At 47.2% G+C, this 18,307-nt stretch overlaps 1 protein-coding gene across 1 annotated transcript; it reads right to left on the reverse strand.

Annotated features, from left to right (window-relative positions):
* Window positions 1-311: 311 nt before the first annotated feature.
* On the reverse strand, window positions 312-4,568 carry LOC121045568. Its single transcript, XM_042292127.1, has 3 exons — window positions 4,058-4,568; window positions 930-1,043; window positions 312-573 (listed from the first exon to the last, which is right to left on the reverse strand). Exons 1-3 carry the CDS (start codon window positions 4,344-4,346, stop codon window positions 512-514), a joined length of 465 nt encoding a protein of 154 aa, XP_042148061.1. The 5' UTR covers window positions 4,347-4,568; the 3' UTR covers window positions 312-511.
* Window positions 4,569-18,307: the final 13,739 nt, after the last annotated feature.

Here is an 18,307-nt window from a genome sequence, read left to right on the forward strand (position 1 = left end):
CCTGCCATCGACTGCCGAAGTCCCTGCGTTCAGCTGCCCCAGCCGCCAACTCGCGACTTTTTTCCCGCAGGAACAGTTGCAGCTGTGCATGGCAGAATAGCCTGATGAGCTTCATTTTGATTTCATGGCGGTCGGGCAGCTGAACACATTGGCTCTCTGCAGCCATCCTCGCCGATAGGCCGTCCAGGATGCCCCGTGCGTGCATCAAATCCGCAATGAGGCTGCGAAAGACACTTTCACAAATTGTGAAGAGGGCGCGTGCAGCTTCAGAGGGGCAGGACAGAGCGTCAGGGACATAACTATTTAGCCTGAGGAGGCTATTTGCAGGTGCCATGGGGACTTGAACAGCTGCAGCACACGTGTCACATGTAGCATTATGTTTTACAACTCTTCGTACCACATACCCGCGTAATAGTCAAAGCTATTCTCCTCAGGTTGTGACATGGTGAGTTCTACCTCCTCAAGAAAAATGTCGGTGGGCACAGCAGGTTGTACATCCAAGTCTGCGAGGTCAGCCAGGTAAAAGGAGGCATCGTCCAGTTCGTAGGACCCTGCCTTGGACGCCTTCAGGTACTGCGAGTGTGTGATGATTTTTAAGGTCATCTTAAACTCCAAGAAGTTGGGATAGGGTTGCCCTGTCGCATTACCGAAAACAAGTTTTCATGGCAGTCCTGCGTGAATCTGGATGTGAGCACAAATGAAAAAGAATGTCCCTCAATGAGACTTTGCTGCAGGTCTAGAATGGACTTGGTAGAGAGGATTACCCCCGCCTGCACTGGCTTGAACGCCCCATCCCCAATAGTGAGGTGGAGAAAAAGATCCTTAAATTTGACCAAAAAGTCAAGGGTGTTCTTGTAGCAGGCCTCATTTTGCCTGCTGATCGCAAGGACTGGGTGCCTGCTGCTCATAAGATCAAACCATTTGTTGACCTGTTCCAAGAACCAAGCCGTGGTGAGGAAGTTGGTGCTCCAGCCATGTTTCTCCACCAGGAAGCGCAGGGCAGTGGCCGTGGAGTGACTGAGGACCCGTAGGGCAGTGCTCACCTACAAACACAGAACTGCTTTAGATCATCAAGTGTATGCAATGTTTGGTAAACTCGACTGAAGGAATCAATGATTTGAAACTTCCCCCTCAGTCAATAAAAGAACAGCATGGGCACTAAACGAAGAAAAGGCTGCTAACTTCCATTATTGTTGTCCATACGAATGGTTTTTGCTGGTTTTTTACGAGTTTTTGCCACTCTCTTAAAGTTGGCAGTTCCACTTCATGAGCAAAGGTGATGAATGCCAGCACTGAAGTAAAGTACACTCCATGGTTACTTTGGTAGCTGTGCGTTGCTAAAAGTGTCACCGACTCCGATTTGTGAACCACTGACTGATTTTGTTGAAAACACTTTAAGGGAAGCTAAAGAGGTTCTCCAAAAAAAAATGAGTTAGAGGTAAATTCTTCCGTATTTGTATCCTGCAAATTTGAATATGCACTATTTGCTCAAGAAGTATCACCCAACGCAAAGAAATATTTAAAAAATTCACTCGGCATGATGTCACGTCAAGAACTTTCACCTGGCCACCGAAGCTCAAGCACCATCTCTCGTGCAGTGTTCCGGCACATGTGACCAGCCTTGCCCAATGCAGCGTTTTTTTTTCTCGTGAAATGGTGCGTCATCTGCTACAGACGCCTAGTTCCCGCTACAATCTTTCACGCCTGACCAACATCCGCTAAATCTTTTATGAAAGTTTATAGGTGTACTAAACTTACGTCAAAACAAACAGGCGAGTGAAAATCGTGAGCATGAGGTGAATAGCACACAAATTGTCGGCCACTCAAATAAGCTCGCAATAGCTGCAGAGATTCCGAGGATCCTTGTTGCGACGCTGCTGTCTCTCAGAAATTTCCTCCTAGCTTCTTGCACCTCGGGAGGGCGGGGCTTCAGCGCTATGGTCAAAATGCTTTGATGGCTACTCCGGGCCTCAAATTGACAAATAATTTTAATATTCGTGATACTGGAGGCCATATGAAGATGATGCAAGTGTTTTTTAAATGTACAAAACCGCTTTAGTTTCCCCTTAAGCAGGCACGTGCGAATAACGAATTTTATGTTTCAAGCGAATAAGAAGCTAATAGTGACTTGGGTCGAATAATTTCGAATCGCATATTGAATACTTGCTGTGCCTTTCTGATACTGCCATTGCGCTCAGCTTCCGCCATCTTGACAGTGTTGATGTCAAGATGGCGGAAGGTAGCTTAGCTTAATGGAAGCTAACCTAAGTTAGCTTCCAGTCGTGTGTAACTAGCTTAGCTACCTACAAACAAGCTAAGCTACATGCTAACTTAGCTTAGCACTCTTACCTTAGTACACATTTTTCAAAACATTATAGTATTTGAGTAATGGATGAGTGTGAACGAGTATGAATAAAAAGTCATTTTAGATATGATATAAAGACTATCGTACCTAAAACACCTAATATCAAGGGGCACACAGTAATCCACTGAAATGAGGTTAGACAAGAGTAATTTTGAGTATGTTTTGTTCACGTTCTCAAGGATGTGCGTAAATTCTGCAGTTGCTAATCGAAGCAACAAATGAAGCTTGTCATTTAGTTCTCCTTGTCAACAGCCTTTTTCCTGTAGAGATAGCTTCCTAGTGCACAAACTCAGCATGTGAGCAATGATTATACTTTGTAAAGGAAAATCTAGCTGGTTTCATTTAGGTTATTCTCAAGTATCTGCCTACCCACTGCCAAGGCTCGGTTAATTCTGATCTAAATTACTGAAGGACTCTCGCTTCAAATAAATCAAGCCCTACATAGAGATTGTAAGTAGATGAGAGATTTGTCAGTCCTCTCGCTATACCCAAATATTCGTTTTAAATCTTAGACTAAAGAAATGATGAGCAATGATGCACACTGCTTGACGGGACCTCAATTGTAGAGTAACACATATTCATGGTAAAAGCCAGTTTTTTTTTTTGGCCTTGAGGTAAGCACTCATATTGACCAGGAACATGAACAATCATTACGCTACATTACAATGTTTTCCTGAATTCGTCGCACACGCGCGTGACCTCTTCTTCTCTGGAGGTGTGCCTTCCACTCAATGCACAATCGCAGTGCCTGCGAAATACGCACAATCACGGTGTTTTCTCTGTAAGTGTCGCTTCTACACAGCACACCGGTGCTCGTTAAGAAGCGCACTCAACTGCGCTAACTCGCTGCAATCGCGATTTTGCCAGCACTTAGAAAGTGCGCACATCACCGAACGAACGGCACGCGGCCAACTCATCGCGAGTCCCAAGGGCAACTGATAAGAGCGCTAGAGCGATCTCGACATCACAGGACACAGGACACACACGATTGGTAGGTGAGATGATGACGTTTTATTCTAGTAGGGCCGCGCCAATCACGGGGTGCAGATTAGACCTACCTTCCACTACATTAATGGGACGCTTAGTACCTGGGAATTGTGACTAGAATGACGTCACGTGAGATCTGTGTATAGCCATAGGCTGGGGATGGCAACATGTGCAGCATGTGCCGAGCTGTAAACAATGTTTAATTTTGGCCATTCGTGTGCAGAGATTAGTCATGAGCTGCCCAAATGTTTGCCGAGGCACTTATTGTCACGAACCCAAGTCAAGTGTTCATGCAGTGCTCGTATGGAATCCATAAGCCTCATTCGACCATCATCACCACAGGGTGCTCTCCTAGACACCGTCAGCATAATTACCTCCATGGTCGCATCAGCAAGGTTACAAAAATTGGGAGTGAAGGAAACACTCCCCCTCTAAACTTGAATTCACATCTCGACGAGTGCAAGATACTGAGGTCAAACTAGTGCTGTATGCCTGCGATGAGAGAATCATTCCAACACAATATCAATAATCTACCCCTTCATACCACACTGTAACTAAGTGAAAAAGGAACCATGACACCAACTTATCATTTAAAAATAAATTGTGTAAAATACAAAAACACTACAGTTACTAACAAGGATATTATACCTGCAAATAATCAACAGGGAGCTTTGAAGCATTTGAGTAGCCTGACAACAAACTTGCCTTCAAGCCGCCGCCCTAGAGTTCTAGACGACGGCAATGGGAAGCTCCCCTCCAGTAGCAAGTCGTAGCCCAAGCTGCCACATGCAGATCGCATCTGCAGCGACTTCTTCACCGTCTCATTAGACCACTTGGACCCCCTGTTGCTGGATCTCGATAGAGCTGCCAGATGGTCCACAATGAAGAACTCGTGCAAGTGAGACCGGAATGTCGCTTCCCTTGTCTTTTGTAAGGCAGCCTGCCTCACCAAGCGATGATTCTCGTTCTCCAGCTGCTTGATCTTCAGGCTCATCTGAAGAAAGACATCTTCAGTGAGCCTAGGTGAAACGGGTGATGGAGAAAGAGGCTGTAGGGTTCGCTCAGAGGTCTTGGCCGCTGGTTGCCACAAACACGGTACAAGAATTGGGTGTCGCCCACCTCATGAGATCACTCCAAGCAGTGCAAGAACCATGACACATACCCAGCTGGTGGAGGCCGCCGACACCAAGGTGCCGAGGGCAGCTGCGCTGGCCTGGCCGCGCTGGTTGTCACTGGTCACCTGCAGCGAAGGGTGCGGTGGTATTGCTACACGGGGGTACACAGGACCCTGGAAGATGCTTACGAAGCACGCCCCGCTGGTGGTGGGGAGCGGCTGCGTTAGCAGGCCGCCCTGCAGGGCCGCTCCAGAGGTCCTGGCTGCTGGTTGCTGCAAACACGGTACGAGAATCGGGTGATTCCCACCTCACAAGATCACTCCAAGCCGTGCAAGAACCACATACCCAGCTGATGGTGTCTGCCGACACCAAGGTGCCGCGGGCAGCTGAGCTGGCCTGGCCGCGCTGGTTGTCACTGGTCACCTGCGGCGAAGAGCGTGGTGGTATTGCTACACGGGGGTACGCAGGACCCTGGAAGATGCTTACGAAGCACGCCCCACTGGTGGTGGGCAGCGGCTGCGTCAGCAGGCCGACCTGCAGGGTCGCTCCGGAGGTCCTGGCCGCTGGTTGCTGCAAACACGGTACGAGAATCCTCGTTTTGCAGAAATATGGGTTCGAGAATAAATGGATTTGTCGCCCTTTCTCTCTTCATGCTGGCCGAGCGGAGAGGGACGAAGGCTTCTTTGTATTTACCTCGGGGTGAAAGATAATCCCCAAGAAGGACAAAAGTGGTTTTGGGGGAGCTGTATCTAAGTCAATGCGACACAATAAGCCAACGGGACGCAGTGGACGTGCCTGCGGCCAGGGAACTCTCGTCTTTTAGCCATGCACTCTCGAACCACTAATTCTGCAAATGGTCCACTGGGTGTTGCCCACCTCACGAGATCACTCCAAGCCATGCAAGAACCATGACAGATACTTAGCTGGTGAGGCTGTCATAACATTACAAGGCAGCTGAGAGTGATGAATGCCTCATGCATTAACTTAATAGAAGCAACAGAATGAGTTATTGGGTTTTGACTTACCTTTCCATGAGGCGGAGTTTTGTGCTGTGTCAGGCTGCAACACTGAATGATGGTGTCTCATGCACTCTTGCACAAGGACCACTCCGATTTAAAAAAAAAAGGGTCTCTGACATGGAACAGAGATGTCAAAAGCCTACCAAGTCCACATTATTATAGGTCACCTGTGCCTCTTTCAAATCATATCAGTAAAAACATCTTAACACAAGATAAATTATTGCTTTTAATTCACTCTCATAATCTAGGTAAATACCAAAAGAACAAAAATCTCACTTATCCTCGTTACACACACTCACTTGACTTTCAGAATGCAGAAACAAGCTCGGAACAGCTGTGGCTTTTAGCCTCCTCCAGCCGTCAGAGCACCTCGTCTGGAACTGGGAGGGCTCGAAGTGGTCCTGCAGCGAATAACGTTTTGGTAGACGTCAAAACGGTGTATTCAGCCGCTCGCGTCACAGTACAGTTATTCCGCTGACGAGAGGCTCACGCTTTCAAAATACGCGATCTTACAAATCCATCATCGCACGACCGCCACAGGCCTGAACCACTCGTCTTTCTGCGGTGAAGCGAAAGCGCACAGGACGCTTCCACGGCAGTAGAGAATAGATCACAAAATACACGGTTTCGTCACAGTGCACTCGCGTCCACCGTGCTCGCGTCACAATATTAACAATGAACAATACCTCACCTCGCAAAGGTAGGTTCTGTCGGGAGGTTTCCACCCCGCGCCACGCCTGATTCCTGAAAGCCACAGTTTCCGTCTCCTCGGGGATTTCGGCAGCTTGAACAAGCGAATTCCCCTGGAAGCTCTGTTCCGGCACTTCAGAGCACAACAACGACCCATTTTTCAAACAAGATCGGAACGGCGGAACTTTTGTTTACGTTATTTCAACGCACGTGTCCGCGTGCGCATTCGTTTATTCTACCATTAAAGAAGGCTATGACGAAAAGCTCACATGCACCAAGTTTTCAGTCACCGAGCGTTAACTTTTTTAACTCTAGCGACGCTAAAATGAAATTACCGAACCCTGCTTTACTTTTTAGGCTCACGACCACCGCTAGGGGAGGTTTTGCGGCTTGTGATTGGCCACGAGCGGCCTGTCAATCAACTATTCGACCAATAGATTTTCGCTCCATTGATACCAATGAATGGCCAAACTCTCCCAATATACGGCTCTGGGATGGATGGATGGATGGATGAATACGGCTGAGCCCTTTGGATCGGGCGGTAGCTTACGCCACCTAGCCAGGGGTGGCGCGGTCGCGCCCCCAAGCGGTAGAAGTGCTCCCATTGCTTCCATCTAATTCGAAAGCAAAGGCCGTAAAGAATGGCGCCGTCTCGTCCGGCCATGGCATTGGGTACCACATAAAGTGGCACTGCCATAAAAAGGACTTTAAAGGGGCCATGAAACGAATTTTGGTTTGGGATGAATGATTTTAAATTGGGACTTTACTAATCGCATATCGTTTAGTTGGCCAAAAGAAAGAGGCTAGAAAGTCAAAAGCCAGCTTTTCGGTACGAGCATTTGAAAATATAGCGGAGTATTTTGTACCTTCTTGCCTTCGAAAGCTCTCCGCCTTTTCACTAGGATACATCCGCGGTTCCAAAAGCGCGTCACCGGCGCCAAACTGACGTCAGCCGAGCCCAGCTCACGCATTGGACACGAGAACTGCGTCACTCGGACGTATGCGCTCGTCAACAATCAATCCGTCGACGAATATTTGGATTCGCGTTCGTGGCCAATGAGTGCCCTGACGGAACTTATCGTCACTGGCGAATGACAAGTTCTATGGTGTGCATAAAAATCATGGTGGAAGCTAGGAGTCATTGCACCAGTGCCGAAGGAATGTCACGACCACGTGATTCCACAATTCGCATTTGAGTTGAGGATTAAAGCTAAGGAGGAAGAAGTAGGACAATCGTTTCATGACCCCTTTAAGAAACCCTATACTTCGTTTCACTTTAAATGTGAGCGTACATAAGCTACAAGAGCGAGCGGCAGTTTGATACTTTAGACCCATGTTACGGATGAAAAAAACAGGACGCGGGATGGCCAAAAAAACACGTTTTTCGTTTAAGGCTCGTCAAATTATGAGGCGCTGGAGAAATGCAGCCTTCTGCGTTAAGTCCTTATTTTGAACTCTTTTTGTTCGCCTTCCGCCCATTGAAAAGCATGCGGGAAGGGCCTTAGAAGGCGCCTGGTATTGCTGCGGCGCAGCGTTCATCTGCAAGATAAAGTTCGTCTGCTTTCCTCGCCGTCACCATGGCAACGAACGCCGAATGAATGGAAGCACGCACGGTACCACCGCGTGAAGCTAGCAACAGCTGACGCCATTTTACGAACGCCGTCTGCTAGCCAAAGCCGAACGCGGTGTGTCAGATCAACCGCCTCCGCCGGTGCGCCGCTAGCAAAGACGACGAAGCTGAGACACGCCGACGGCGATCGAGCAAGCAACAACACCGCTGGACGACTGCAACGGCGGCATTTATTCGGATCAAAGGCCGCCTTTGCCGGTGCGCCCCTAGCGAAAACGACGAAGCTGAGGCACGCCGACGCGAATGCGCGAGCAACAGCACCGCGGGACGATTGCAACTGCGGCATTTATTGGGATCAAAGGCGCGAAATAAGCAAGAACAATTTTTATTTGAATCATAACACGCGATATCCAAGTTGGGGACCACATACCTCTGCTGGGTCTTTCCGGTGAACTTTCTACAGAGACATGGGGTGCCGCATTCAAAACACAGCTCTGTTTACAAAATATGGGGGTCCTGAAAAGGGCCCTTTAGACCGCTACCAGAACCTATAACTGACGCAACGAGCACTTGACGAGCGGTTGGCGCATAAGTCGTCTTTATGCACGCAGGCGGGCGACGGGCTCAGCGCAGCGGATCACTCGAAGTCACCGGGGCCGTCAGAATCATTGCCCTGTCTGCGTCGGGGCTTTAGATTTTGGCGCCCGCGGCGACGAACGACTGGTATCTATCAGTGTTTCCGCGCGCCTTCTCTCTCCTCCAAAACATGAACTTTGCAAGGTGTCCAGGGAAATGGTGGCTCTCGCGCCGTCCAGATGGAAGAGAGTTTTTGACGTGGGCCCAGGTGCCCTCCACCGTATTGGTGTGCGCACCAGTATTTGGGTTGACAAAGTGCAGCTTGTGGTTAACGGTGAGGTGCGTGAAGCGAGCGTCATCTACAAGCTTGCGATAGCCAGCCCAACAATCAGTGATTATTCTTGTTCCAGGGCGGACCCACTCGGCTATTAGCCCTAGCAGGGTTTTAGCGTCACGGGTCTCCACGGAAACAAGAAAGCAGCACCCGCTGCCACGCTCCACACCGCCGAAAAACCACTGGCCAGGCCTTAAATACCCGCGATGGTACTTCCGCCGACCCGAACATACTCTCGTCTAGTTGTACAGTCACGCCTTCGCCGCCAATCATCTCTGAATGCGTAAAGACGGCATTTATCACAAGCTCCCGACAAAGGCTCGTCTAATCAGTTATTGTCTTACCTGCGACACCAGTCTCTCGCTGAATGACGGCGCACGGTAGGCTCTGGCACCAGAGGTAGATGATCTTCATGAGTTGGGGAAGCGTCATGTGCGATCCCTCGAAAAAGGAACCGCTCCGTACCGAGACCTCGCCCCGGCACTGAACCTTGAGCGGCTACCTCTTGGGCACCTCACGAGTCATCCACCACACCGCATCTCTAGGAATAACCATACGCAGATCTAGCACGGACTTGCAGCGTCATTGCAGCTTCGCACTCTGGGCACGCACACGAACCGAGGAGCAGGCCCATGCACTGCAGCAAATTAATTGCTTCAAGAGGGTCTTTCAGGGCGTCATGAAGACGGCACAAGTTATACGCCACGGTACTGCAACGCTCGCCTCTGGAAGAATAAAGCGCCGAGGGGGCTAAATGGCTAAACGAGCAGAACTGCACGCTTCTTTGCATTCATTATTTTTCTGATCCGCCATTATACCTTGTAACACTATTCTAACAAACTCATTGGTTAATCGGTCGGACCATGTCATCACGTGACAAAACAAACGCCAATCACATGACCAGAACGGTTGCCACGGCCGGCATCTTTACAAAGAAGAGAACAGTCGGACCCAACAACAAAGTAAAGTAACAAAGTGAATAAAAAAAAAATAAGAAGGGAGCCGTTCTCGGGCGGCACGTTCTTTGACGAGAGGTGTTGCTCGCAATGTTACTTGTTTGTTTTCTTTTTTTTTTTGTTTCTTTACCCTAGAGCGTGCCACGACCCTTATTTGAAGCTGCTTTGTTAATTCAATAACAAAGACGCGTTACAACGAACGAGGGGGGAGTCTTGGCGTCAGAATTCTTGGAAAGAAAAGTAAGAACGCACAATATATACCGTAGTGCAAGACCGAGGCCGAGTAACGCCGCCGACGACCGTTAGGCTATTTATTTTGTTTCTTTAGACTTTTATCGCGGCCACTACTCCACCGTGCCTCAGATTTTCCAGCGAAGGTCCGGCAGTTTTAATATTTATTAGTATTAGCCCGTCGCCCGCCTGCGTGCATAAAGACGACTTATGCGCCAACCGCTCGTCAAGTGCTCGTTACGTCAGTTATAGGTTCTGGTAGCGGTCTAAACGGTCCTTTTCAGGGCCCCCATATTTTGCAAACGGAGCTGTGTTTTGAATGCGGCACCCCGTGTCTCTGTAAAAAGTTCACAGGACCCAGCCCAGAGACCCAGCAAAGGTATGTGGTCCCCAACTTGAATATCGCGTGTTATGATTACAATAAAAATTGTTCTTGCTTATTTCACGCCTTTGATCCTAATAAATGCCGCAGTTGCAGTCGTCCCGCGGTGCTGTGCTCGCGCATTTGCCGTCGGCGTGCCTCAGCTTCGTCGTCTTTGCTAGCGGCGCACCGGCAAAGGCGGCCTTTGATCCGAATAAATGCCGCCGTTGCAGTCGTCCCGCGGTGTTGTTGCTTGCTCGATCGCCGTCGGCGTGCCTCAGCTTCGTCGTCTTTGCTAGCGGCGCACCGGCAAAGGCGGCCTTTGATCCGAATAAATGCCGCCGTTGCAGTCGTCCCGCGGTGTTGTTGCTTGCTCGATCGCCGTCGGCGTGCCTCAGCTTCGTCGTCTTTGCTAGCGGCGCACCGGCAAAGGCGGCCTTTGATCCGAATAAATGCCGCCGTTGCAGTCGTCCCGCGGTGTTGTTGCTTGCTCGATCGCCGTCGGCGTGCCTCAGCTTCGTCGTCTTTGCTAGCGGCGCACCGGCGGAGGCGGTTGATCTGACACACCGCGTTCGGCTTTGGCTAGCAGACGGCGTTCGTAAAATGGCGTCAGCTGTTGCTAGCTTCACACCGCGGTACCGTGCGTGCTTCCATTCATTCGGCGTTCGTTGCCATGGTGACGGCGAGGAAAGCAGACGAACTTTATCTTGCGGAAGAACGCTACGACGCAGCGATACCAGGTGCGTTCTAAGGCCCTTCCCCCATGCTTTTCAATGGGCGGAAGGCGAACAAAAAGAGTTCGAAATAAGGACTTAACGCAGAATGCTGCGTTTCTCCAGCGCCTCATAATTTGACGAGCCTTGCACGAAAAGCATGTTTTTAGACCGGAGTTTGTAGTTAGTTTTTTTTTACAACAACATGGGTCTAAAGTATCAATGTGCCGAGCGAGCACCGGACTCTGAACGTCCCTGTCAAGCACGCGCGCTCGTGCATTTGAAGCATTTTTTGGGGCCACATGCGCGTGCTTCTAGCTTTCGTCTCGCTCGCACTTAAAAGTGAGATGGCGTATAGTTCGTGCTCTAATTTCACTGGATCAGACGCTGTGTTGAGTTTTGTGATGGGCCCACTAGGTGGTTGCTGCCATTAAAAATTAAGAGAAGTAGGTGCTCGAGAAGAGAATCCTTTAAAAAAGAATCGTGGGAAACTTGATCTAGGTATATGAAAAAACTAAATATCTAAAGCACATTTTAAGGCGGAAAATACGTTAGTGAATATCAATATGCATTTCCATATGTTTCCAAATATTGTTTTTTAAAAATTGTTTCGTAACGTAAACGTTTTGTATTCATTGAAAAAAAAAATAGAAAAAAAATTCATGTTCTCTTTGGGAGGACGATGAAGTTTGAATCAGGCCATAGCATCCTCCCTTTGGCTAAGCACCCATTAACGCTGGGAAACACGAAGAAGAACAAGAACTGATCAGGCCTGATGTCAGTGCCTACAAAAACAAAGGTACGTCTCGAGGAAAATATTTATGGATAAATTACTTTTTTGTAAGCAACGTTGTTGGAAAAAGTGGTGCTTGCGCTTCCTCTCATCTCCTCCTTGGGCTGCCGAGCAAAGGCATCGGGCTATGGATCACACGTACCGGGGTTCGATTCCCGCTGAGCAGCGCGGTATAACTCCTGCGTGTTAAAAATATTTGCTTCAAATTATGATCATGTATGGTTATTTAGGATTATGATGTCCTCTGATGGAACGCTTTAAAAATTGCCTGTTATACATAGCTTGCAAAGCGTCGCAACTGCTGGGCACTGGCGGTTATTTCGAAGTACTGGTTTCTTCGAACTACGACTTTTGCTGTATGACAGTAACGCGGCGAACCGAACGCTCCCGGCACATAAAATACTTACATGTCCCTAAATGACGTCACATGCAAGCTATGTATGGGTTAAACATTCTTTGTGTTGCCTTGGTAAGTGTGTAACACTTTCTCGTCACACCCCAGCGTGACACTTTTCGTATGAAATTCAGCCCATAAACACGATATGTGTCAAAAATTACGTAATACGTCAAAATAGAAAAGATGAAAATGGTGCTTGTCTGGGACGGCGGCCTTCAGAAATGGTGACTGCGGGAAATGAAGTCACTATTTAGCGCCTATACGCCCTAATAGTGGCCATATGATGCGCCGAGTACAATAAGGAAACAAATGTATTCATCTTTGTCCTATTGATAAAGCTGGAGTAAGGAAATGCATCGTGTTTCGAGCTGTGATGAGTTGTTGTGAAACCTATGAGGCGTAACATATCTAGAAGGTATCTATGCTCGGCACCAACTCTAATTTGTAGCCGTGTCTAGTCCATTCCACACTAAGTTCTACCGCCGCCGATGCTTTGATTGTATAAAGCGACTCAAAACAATCATAAAGGGAATCATCTCGGTGCATGTGGTCTGTGCGTCATCTATCAGCGGCTAAATCAATTACGCACAGAAAAATACAGCGCAGTATCATGTGGTATCAAGTGTACGCGATCAGTTTAGACGGAGATGGCAAACGTACATGAACGACGAGCGACTTGACAACGCACTTTTGTCGCCGCTCGGTTGACTCCTTCGGATTTGAGCGTTGGCTGCGGTCGCACTCAAAATGAAGCTGAGTTCAGTACAGTCTAGCCTCCCTGAGCACCAGCCTGAAGAAGGTGGGATCGACTAGCTTTGACAGAATAGGAGAAATGCGGAAGCTTCATTTACCTTGAAAACATACACCGTGAAAGTTGACAGCCCGGCCATCCCCAACCACAAAGACGGTTTAGGTCCTGCACGTCGCTAATACACGAACAAGTGAGCACGTAGGGCTGAGATCGGGCCTCAATGTCAGGGAGCTGCAGAGTGCCTGTTCAATGTGTAAAGCAGCGTACGAAGCGTGGATTTCCAGTGCAGCTAGCAGTCATATATGAACCTTACGTGGCCAGAATGAAACCGCGAATAAACAATTGCACACAATATGAACGGATTGATTTCTCCTCATTAGAATTGCACGTACTCCGTGGTGAGGCGTCCCTTTTCTTTGTTGACTGAATCATGTTTGTTTGGCCTTAATCACGTAGCTGCCCCCTGTTGACAGCTCTTTGTTACACGATAATATAACATATTATTGGAAACCTCGAATGCACTCAAAAAGAGATATGCAAGATATATAACGGTCTTGTTATAAAAGTAATTAATGCGTGATCTCGTTGGAGCAAGCAGTGCATAATCTGTAAATAGACATGTATCGTACCTTTTCGCAATAAACAATATACTAAAAATTACTCTACGGAGGGGCTCATGAATGAGCCGGTAGTGAATTTGTGAATTATCTTTCGTTTTCAAAAAAATGCCACACTAAAAAAAAAAAAAGAATCGGAACGTACTGTCGCACAGATTAAATTGATCAAAATAGATAGACAAATGCCGCAATAATCTTTCGACCACAGCAACCAAAAGCGTTGCTGTGGTCGGCATTCGCAGTTAGCAAAAAGCCCATTAGGACATCTTTATTTGAACTTATTTTGCTTTCATTGAAAAAATGTCAGACTGTCAACTTTCACGGTTTTTGGTTTAAGAACACGAAGACGTCTAGCTTCCCCTACTTCAACCTAACTTGTGGGAACTGATGATAAGTAGCCAGGGCCACAACTCGTGACGTCACGGCTAAGGAAATTTCAGTCGTGAAGTTGCATTTGGAAACAGTAAGATAGCACCTCCGAAACATCTCGGCCGTAATTTACGTGTTCTACCGATGCGGTGTCACGCAACGTAACAACTTGCAAAGTGTGTGCTGTTGTCCCGTGACCCTGTGATATGACGTGAAATTGTAATTACACGTTGCGTTATGGGTTCGAGTAACGCCATGACGTCGCATAAAAACATGATATCATAATGCAATCATTCCACGTGACGTTATGGTCGACATTTTAAAAAATTTACCACTTGACGTAACGGTAGATGCGCCTAAAGATCACGATGTCATGGTGCCATATGTCGTCATTGTGTCAGGTGGCGTCCCGTTGTTAAGCGATGTCCCGATGTCACGTCATGGGATCAGGTGACATCTGACGCCACGTGTGACAATCGCCAGGCTGTGGGCGTCACGTGAATATTGTCCGCTAATTGTAGCGGGGGCGAAACCTCCGCTAAATTTGCGCTACAATACTACGTCCTTTGATCACGTGTTAGGACGGCCGTTGAGCAGTCCCGTAACTGAGCTAAACTATTTGTGGAACTACCGCGGAAGGGGGCACCCGCCTCACCGACCACAGTCCGCCTCCTGTCGTTTGGGGTGCCATCTATATTTTCGTTTCAAAACTTCTTGGTCAATAGAGTACAGTGGAATACCACCTAAACGCTGTTTCAAAATGTACGTATTCCATAGAATACGTTCTAGTTGCAATAGCAGTTGTACGGCGCGTCCAATGATGGGAGGCGAGCCCTCATAAGAGAAAGGGGGGGGGAGGGGGGTTCTCCGGTTCTGCTTCTGCAAGCAGCGTCTATGAGCAGTTCCGTTAATGAGGTAGTAACGTTGGTATGGGGGGTTATTCACTGGACTCTCTATTTAAAGGAAATGTTTAGAGCTCAAGCTCAGAACGAGCTTACAATGAAAAGCCGCTAAGACCGGCAATCTTAATGGTTCAGAATGCACCTAGCAAAAGAACCGGGGAAGCTCGCCTTTAGAATGCGCTTAGCACTCACGCACTCACCTATGGCTGCCAGTGATTACTCACTATAGGGACTATTCACTTCAATGGAGTAGTAATTGTTTCAAAGCCGGCAGTGGACATTCCCTTTAGTTAGCTGGGGGCCATAGCTGTGCGCCGCTACTGCTGTGCACGTGCCGACCGCGAGCTTCCCCAGCTCTTCTGCAACGTGCGTTTTGCACCATCAAGTTTGCCTTTCTTTGCAGCCCTTTAATGAGAGCTTGTTTTGAGCATGCGCTCTAAACATCGCCCTCGAATATGGCATCTAGTGAATACCCCCTAGACCCATCTCACAAAGCATTCGACGCCTGCGTGACGCCGCCATATCTTAAGTCACAGGAGAGAGGCGGCAGTGTACGCGACAGCTCTTGCCATCTGCTCGTTCTGTTGTTCTATTCGTTGATACTCGTAGTGATATTGTTGGACGTGCAGAACGTCAGTAGTTTCGTCAATGCATGGTGGCAGCGGCAGTGTTGTTTATCCAACCTATCCAATTTGGCATGCGTAATAACAAACCAGCCTTAGATTCCTTGACGATAATCTGAGTAGGGATGCCAAGGGCATGAACTAGAAAATGACTCCTTTGAAACTGGTTTCTAAGTCATACCTAGCCTTGCAAAAAACACCAATTTTATGCCCACCTCTAAAAACATCGATCTTGGTGGCATTGAATGTACGTTGCGGAAGATTTGTAAAACTAACAGTAAGCACCCACTCAAAAAAAAAAAAAAAAGAAACAAGAAATGCAGTTTTTAAAAATTACAGGAGGACGCTTAAGCTTCACCTATATGAGTGAAATGCTGAACGCATAGCAAAACACGTAAACGTACAAAGTCCCGCTCGTTTAAAAGCCGTGCAAGCGTGCCTTGCATGGCAGTAGCTTGTCTGGATCGCAAGCTAAGGGTTCGAACCCCGCCTAAATTTTTGTCCCCTTTTATTTTAAGGCTAATTAATTACTTAATAAAGTTAAATCATTCGAAACTTGCGGCGATCTTTATTTCGCATTACAAGTTATGCGTTTTAATCATTTTTTATTACACGCGTGACGCCATTTTTCACGTGGTGGGTTGTTTGAGATTCCCGCTCGGGGTCATGTGGCTGTGACCCTATGGACCGAGCAAGACTTTCCCGTCACGACGCCACCGACACCGACGCCGTTTCTTTTCTGCTACACGAGCTCCTTGACATTATCGCGTTAAAGCGCTTTTAACCCAAAAGGCGACCAGGCAGACCGAATGTCAAAACACGTGGAGATCACAGTCTCACAGCATATTTAATTTCTGAAACTCCTGGATGTCAAGCCTCGTTATTTGCGGCATTTCATCTCATGACTAGAATTTTTTTGATATTTTTTGTGATATGCTTCTCAAGCAAAGTTGATTTTCAGGTTAACCGCAATGTTTTGCGGCAATAACTTTCTTTTTAGATCAACGTACAAGCAGGCACAAATATCTTCCATAACTAAATCTGTTATAGTTTTGGGGCATAATGCAGAAGCTCTCGTGGTCCGCCGACGTAAAAAATAAAATTCCAATTTAAACCACCATTATGCGAGGATGTTTGCTTAGAATCAACTTATGTTTATTGAAGCTTCCTTTTACGTATCTGTGGTAATAGCACTTTGCTGTGTATGGCAACCTTTCTACGTTTCGAGCTCAAAGGTTCAATAAAAAGGTATGACAAGTTTTCAAAAGAAAGAATACATTAATATCACCATCATTAACAACACTTATTCATGCCACTCTAAACAGCACTCTACTGCCAGTTGAACTATTTTTACAATCATAGTTATCAACTATTTATTCTCAGCAAGTAAACTTTAATTTTGTTGAGGAATCTACAATTCTGCCCTAATGATAAAGTCTATTCATAATCACGAAGTCTATTTCAAGGGGCCATAAACAAACGCATGATATACACTGACCGCCCAATTATTCTTCGTTTCTGGGGCTTTGTTATATAATATGTCTGGCCTCTTTGAGCGTGACGTATCCTTTCATCGCAACCAAAAGTCCTGAGACTGCTTATGAGACTTTAAAAATATATTGTCATTAATCAGTGTTGTTCTTATTTATATATTTCATTTCATGATGTGATAAGCCCAGAGAACGTTTAGACTGAGAAACTAGCTTCGCACGCACGTTGGCAGTCATTCCGATGTTATTTTGCGGTCAATAAGCTATTTTAGGTATTCTATATGCCGAGGCTCATTCGTAACCTAATATTCCTGAAAACAAAACAAAAAACTCTCGGAGACCTTTTACCGCTTGCATGGCGTGGAGGATTTTGTTTTCTTTGCGGTGTGCATGTATCTCCCATTCCCACGTTGATTAAACAGCTCCAGTCAGCGCTCGTGTGTGTCTAGTCTCTTCTTCGTCCTCGTCTAAAAGCGCTACTATGCCCTTGACATCCCAATACCTACTAGCCTAGCATTCTGCAGTAAGAAGAAAGGGGACAACGCAAAATACGACTTAAACGCAGCTCCGGTAGGAGACGGCGGTGTTGCTAGATCATGTGGGTGCCATGGCTAATTAGCTTTGACTTTCAAAAAAAAAAAAAAAGGCAAATAGAATAAAACAAAACAAAAACAATATCGAAAGAAGGACATGTCGGTTGACTTCTCTGAGTCCCTAATATTTCGACGAGAATAATAACAAAGCGCGTCTGTTCGGTCGTCTGGCAACTAAATTATATTTCCTAACATAAAACAAATTTGAGTTTTAGACGTATCATGTTTTGTCCCGTTTTTCTTCAGTCGGCTTTGGTTTAAATTATGAGCGACCTAATCTTGCCCACTCCTTCCTAAGATTGCCTTCAATCACAATGAACTGCTTATTCTCTCCCCGGGCACTCTGGTACGAGCCATACATCGGTGGTCCGTAATGCTTCGAGAAAACGGTGGGAGCGCTGCCTATTTCGGGAACGTTTTATTGCAGATATATGCTCTTGGCAGGATACTCATGAGAGGCGCGCGGGAAATTGTCATTGCAGGATGCACCCCAGAAGGAGAAGGTTTCCGAGGCAAAAGATGCGGTAAAGCGTAAAGTTTCCATTGTGTCTCCTTCGTCTGGAACCATTCGACACCCTGCGCGTGACGTGTCACCTCCCTCAGGAGGGAGTTCGTCGGCTCCGCCTACTTTACTCCCAAGTTTCGCGTATCCGTATTCCCTTCACCAACCTCCGCTGCTTATGACAGGTGAGTAAGATCTCCAGCATGCAGACACATATTCTTTCCTCTTTAGATTAAACTAACTAATAAAAAACAAAAGTGTGTCAGTGTGTGTGTGTGGGGGGGGGGGGGGGGGGGTTGGAGGGAGAGGGGCATTAAATTGGTATTGCAAAAACACTTGGCTAGCTTTAGCTG

Source organism: Ixodes scapularis, unplaced genomic scaffold, assembly GCF_016920785.2.
Source record: "Ixodes scapularis isolate PalLabHiFi unplaced genomic scaffold, ASM1692078v2 PGA_scaffold2__306_contigs__length_199485367, whole genome shotgun sequence".
NCBI lineage: Eukaryota > Metazoa > Arthropoda > Arachnida > Ixodida > Ixodidae > Ixodes > Ixodes scapularis.

Excerpts from the sequence above, each read along its gene's own strand:
- LOC121045568 (XM_042292127.1), bottom strand. The coding sequence starts at position 4,346 with ATGAGCCTGAAGATCAAGCAGCTGGAGAACGAGAATCATCGCTTGGTG. Across the intron at positions 1,044-4,057 it reads TCTAGGGCGGCGGCTTGAAG|GTGAGCACTGCCCTACGGGT; the intron begins GCAAGTTTGTTG and ends CTGTGTTTGTAG. Across the intron at positions 574-929 it reads CGGCTTGGTTCTTGGAACAG|TACCTGAAGGCGTCCAAGGC; the intron begins GTCAACAAATGG and ends ACACACTCGCAG.